The sequence below is a fragment of the Benincasa hispida genome, chromosome 1 (assembly GCF_027475165.1).
Source record: "Benincasa hispida cultivar pf3 chromosome 1, pf3_genome.v1.1, whole genome shotgun sequence".
In the NCBI taxonomy this organism is placed as follows: Eukaryota; Viridiplantae; Streptophyta; class Magnoliopsida; order Cucurbitales; family Cucurbitaceae; genus Benincasa; species Benincasa hispida.
The window spans coordinates 41,507,271-41,512,260 of NC_143478.1; the positions used below are offsets into that span (position 1 = coordinate 41,507,271).

Genomic DNA, 4,990 nt, shown 5'->3' on the forward strand with positions numbered 1-4,990 from the left:
CACCCAACAAGTTCTAAGAGATCGCCCAATAAACTATAGAAGATCGCCTAGTACATTATAAGCGATTGCCCAGTAAGTTCTAAGCGACCACCCATATTAGTGTAAGAGATCGTTTAGTTATATATATATGAGATTGTTTATATAATACTAAACAATCACTTGCATTATCGTGAGTGATCTCCTATCTTTATGAAAGCGATCTTGTAAGAAAAATACTTCTTAAACACTTACATTCTCTCTGTTCTTGGTTCCAATGAACAATCTTGCTCTATATCCAAAGATTGAATGATTGATGAAAGCAATTGACAATGAGAATGTTGGAGTGAAGCTCCATTGAAAGTGTTGTGAATAACTAAGAGTACTGACCTTCTATCACTTTCCTCATTCTTGATATCAATAACATTCAATGATGTCGATAGAATATTAGTAATGTTGGTATTGCAATGAATATAATCGTTGAAGAAATCATCGAAGAAAGAAGAAGGTGGGGTTGAGAAGAGCTTTTAAAAGTGGGGATAAAATTGGTATTTCATGTGGTAAAGAGGTTGCACAGAAATTTTTTTAGAAAAGTTCTTCCATAGATTTTTTTTTTTGAGTTATTGGGTTATTTTATGAAATTTCCAATGGGAAGAATGATGCAATGAAGTTGTGCAAGGCCGATGTTTCAACCGTTTGTCTCGGGCTTCAGACGCAAATCTCCTGGGAAACAGCCGTGGGTTTCTGAAGGTAGGAGGTATATGAATTTGTTGAGATTGAACCACCTTTCTTCTGCACTTAAATCATCTCTGATTCATAAACCCACCTTCAAACCCACCATTGATCTTTCAATTTTGGAGTTTCATTTGAAGCAATGTCAACACATCAAGCAATTCAACCAAATTCTCTCTCAGATGCTTCTAACTGGCTTCGTAAGGGACACTTATGCCGCAAGCAGATTAATCAAATTCTCAACAAATTTTCCCTTCATTCACATCGACTACACCCGCCGAATCTTCAACTTCATTGAGAACACCAATTGCTTCATGTGGAATATGATGATGAGAGCTTATATTCAAACAAATTCGCCCCATTTTGCTTTCACTCTTTACAAATCTATGCTTTCCCAGGATCTGTGTGCTGATAATTACACCTACCCACTTCTGTTTCAGGCTTGTTCCATCCGTCGGTCGGAATGGGAGGCAAAACAGGTACATAATCATGTTTTGAAGTTGGGTTTTGATTCAGATGTTTATGTTCAAAATACTTTAATTCACTTTTTTTCTTCTTGCTCAAATATGATTGATGCCCGCCGGGTGTTTGATGAAAGTTCTGTTTTGGATTCGGTGTCATGGAATTCAATTTTAGCTGGGTATGTTCAAATAGGTAATGTAGAGGAGGCTAAGCATGTATATGATCAAATGCCAGAGAGGAGTATAATTGCTTCAAATTCTATGATTGTTTTGTTTGGCATCAAAGGGCTAGTGGTTGAAGCCTGTAAATTGTTTGATGGAATACTAGAGAAAGATATGGTTACATGGAGTGCATTAATTGCTTGCTTTCAGCAGAATGAGATGTTTGAGGAGGCTATAAGAACATTTGTAGAAATGCATAAAATTGGATTAATGGTGGATGAAGTTGTTGCAGTTAGCGCTCTTTCTGCTTGTGCGAACTTACTGATTGTTAATATGGGGAAATTGATTCACAACTTGGCTTTGAAAATTGGAACTGAATCTTATATAAACCTTCAAAATGCTCTGATTCATATGTACTCGAAATGTGGGGATATAGTGGTGGCCCGAAAACTGTTCGATGAAGCCTACTTGTTAGACTTGGTATCTTGGAACTCTATGATCTCGGGGTATTTGAAATGTGGTTTAGTTGAGAATGCCAAAGCCATTTTTGACTCCATGCCCAAGAAGGATGTTGTGTCTTGGAGTTCTATGATATCAGGTTATGCACAACATGACCTTTTTGATGAGACTCTCGCACTTTTTCAAGAAATGCAAATGAATGGCTTCAAACCAGACGAGACAACGTTAGTGAGTGTGATATCTGCGTGCACTCGCTTGGCTGCCCTTGAGCAAGGGAAGTGGGTCCATGCTTATATAAAAAAGAACGGTCTAACCATTAATGTCATTCTGGGTACAACCCTCGTTGACATGTATATGAAGTGTGGATGTGTTGAAACTGCCTTGGAGGTTTTCTATAGGATGGTAGAGAAAGGGGTTTCGACTTGGAATGCTCTAATTCTTGGGTTGGCTATGAATGGGTTGGTGGAAAGCTCGCTTGATATGTTTTCTAATATGAAAAAGTGTCAGGTAACACCTAATGAGATAACATTTGTGGGAGTACTTGGTGCCTGTCGACACATGGGTTTAGTAGACGAAGGGCAGCATCATTTTCATTCAATGATTCACGATCATAAGATAAAGCCGAATGTTAAGCACTATGGGTGCATGGTTGATCTTCTAGGACGTGCAGGTAAGCTTCAAGAAGCAGAGGAACTTCTCAACCATATGCCTATGGCACCAGATGTTGCTACTTGGGGTGCCTTACTTGGGGCTTGTAAGAAACATGGTGATAGTGAAATGGGAAGAAGGGTCGGAAGGAAGCTGATTGAGCTTCAACCTGACCATGATGGGTTCCACGTGTTGTTATCGAACATATATGCTTCAAAAGGAAAATGGGATGATGTTCTTGAGATTAGGGGCATGATGACAAAGCATAGGGTTTTGAAGACTCCTGGTTGTAGCATGATTGAAGCAAATGGAGTTGTTCATGAATTTCTAGCTGGAGATAAAACACACCCGGACATGGATGCAATTGAGGAGATGTTAGGTGAAATGGCTATAAAATTGAAGTTAGAAGGTTATACACCAGACACAAATGAGGTTTTGCTTGATGTTGATGAAGAAGAGAAGGAAAGTACTCTGTTTAGACATAGTGAGAAGATAGCCATTGCATTTGGCCTTATTAATATTAGTCCGCCAACACCAATCAGGATAATGAAAAACTTGAGGATATGTAATGACTGTCACACTGCTGCAAAATTAATCTCCAAGGCTTTTTGCCGTCAAATTGTGCTGAGAGATCGACATCGGTTTCATCACTTTGAGCAGGGGTTTTGTTCATGCAAGGATTACTGGTAGCGGGTGAGGATTCATAACACTTAGAGATTATTTTGGCTGCACTTCGCTTGATCCTCACTGGGATGGGCAACTAAGTTGCCTCTGAGGTCTCGCAAGCAGCAACTCACAAAGCTAGTTTCTCTTCCTTTGGAAAGTTGCTGCAAAATGGTTTGGTGAACATTTTTCCAGTGAAGATGAAGAGTTTGCTACACTTCCGAGTCCTTATAAAAACGTCAAGGACATAATGGAGTGCCTCAAACTCTACTACGGATGGTCTGGAGTCGAAAGTTGCAGCATAGTTATTGACATAATTGGCAATGATCAGTTGATGATGGCCGTCTCAAGGTTTGCTTCTATCCCATTTATAATAAACATGAGGTCCTGTGGAGACATCTTACCCTAGGGTGTAATTTGTTTTGTTCTTTAAAATGCTTCCATGCTGGATTGACTAAAGAAAACATATTTTCTAGACAGACATTTTTATTTAAACTCTTTTGATAAAAATTGTTTAAAATTGGTTAAATTATAAAAAATACCCTTGAACTTTTCCATATGTTTCAAAAATACCTTTATAACTTCAAAAGTTGCAATATTACTCTTGAACTTTCATAGGCGTTTCAAAAATACCCTTGGAGTAAAAATTCATTAGAATTTGGACAGAAATTGAGATGTAAAATGGTGTAGCAGGTGGCATAAAATGAAAATTTGAATCACAACATCGTTTTAGGTCATTTCACACAGTTCTAAGTCCCGATTTCTATTTGAAATTCTAAATAATTTATACTCTAAGGTAATTTTGAAACGTTTATGAAAGTTGAGGGGCAATATTGCAACTTTTGAAAGTAAAATGGTACTTTTTAAACAAAAAGTTCAAGGGTATTTGTTATAATTTAGTCTTTAAAATACACTTTGAAAGTGTTTCAAAAGCTATTTCGAGTGGTTGTCAAACACTTCAATTTTTTTCAAAATGACTTATTTTCAAGATTAAACACTTAGAAAGTTAAACCAAACACCCCTAAAAGTTCTTTTTTGAAACCAAATCCATATTAGGATTCATTCTTGGGTTAGTCAATCATATTGTTAGATTCTTGGCGAACATGAGGTCTTGATATGGGCATTTTCAAAGTGGAGTGGTGGTAGGATATATATGTGCGCATGCACGAGTTGTAATTTAAAGTTTAACCTTTTGTCTTAATATTGCACAATGAACATTTATTGTAATAGTTTATAAATACCTTATTTTCAGTGGGTTAATTAGATTTTTGTGTGTGACCCTAAACCCTAAACCCGGGGGGGTTCGAATGCGTCTTTTCATAAATAATAATAATAAAAAAAGAAAAACATTTTGGTTTTTATTTTGTCATTCTTTTAATAATCCGAAACCCAACTCTTTCATTACTTATGTTTTTTTTCAGTTAATAATATTCCATTTGTTTAATTCTAATCATTGTTATCTAAAATCAGCTATCTCACTAATCTCCTTTTTTTATTTTGATAGTAATATTACTAGTTTTTTAACAGTATAAACAAGAATGTTACTTTGAGATTAAAAAAAAATTCTATGATTGATTTGATATACTCAATATTAATTTTTAATTTCAAATTATTGTTTTTGTTTAAAGTTGTTAGAAACTTATGCAAAAATATAGATATTAACTTTCGACTATTGTAAATAATATTCAAGGTTTTTTAGGATGTGTTGTAGACTGTAAGTGCATTTTCGTGATTGAATTTCATTAATAAATTTAATTATATGTACAATGTTTTTTATTCACGACTAGAAGAAGATCCTCTATTACACCTAGATTGATCATGTTGAGTCACATAGTGTCCACGATCGCCACGCCCTCTTACACTTGATGGTTGGCTTTCCTCTGTAAGGT

The 4,990-nt window shown here is 36.0% G+C and overlaps 1 protein-coding gene across 2 annotated transcripts; it reads left to right on the forward strand.

Moving 5' to 3' along the window:
- Positions 1 to 538: 538 nt before the first annotated feature.
- On the forward strand, positions 539 to 4,354 carry LOC120090852 (pentatricopeptide repeat-containing protein At3g62890-like). Of its 2 annotated transcripts, XM_039048564.2 has the most exons (3): positions 582 to 726; positions 1,149 to 1,187; positions 1,363 to 4,354. In XM_039048564.2, the coding sequence occupies exons 1-3, from the start codon at positions 660 to 662 to the stop codon at positions 3,126 to 3,128; spliced, it is 1,872 nt and encodes a 623-aa protein (XP_038904492.2). In that variant the 5' UTR covers positions 582 to 659; the 3' UTR covers positions 3,129 to 4,354. The 2 variants fall into 2 exon arrangements, with proteins under 2 accessions (XP_038904486.2, XP_038904492.2); XM_039048558.2 differs by having other exon boundaries at positions 539 to 4,354.
- The last annotated feature ends 636 nt before the right edge of the window (positions 4,355 to 4,990 follow it).

Coding starts and splice junctions, on each gene's coding strand:
- LOC120090852 (XM_039048558.2), top strand. CDS start 660: ATGTTTCAACCGTTTGTCTCGGGCTTCAGACGCAAATCTCCTGGGAAA.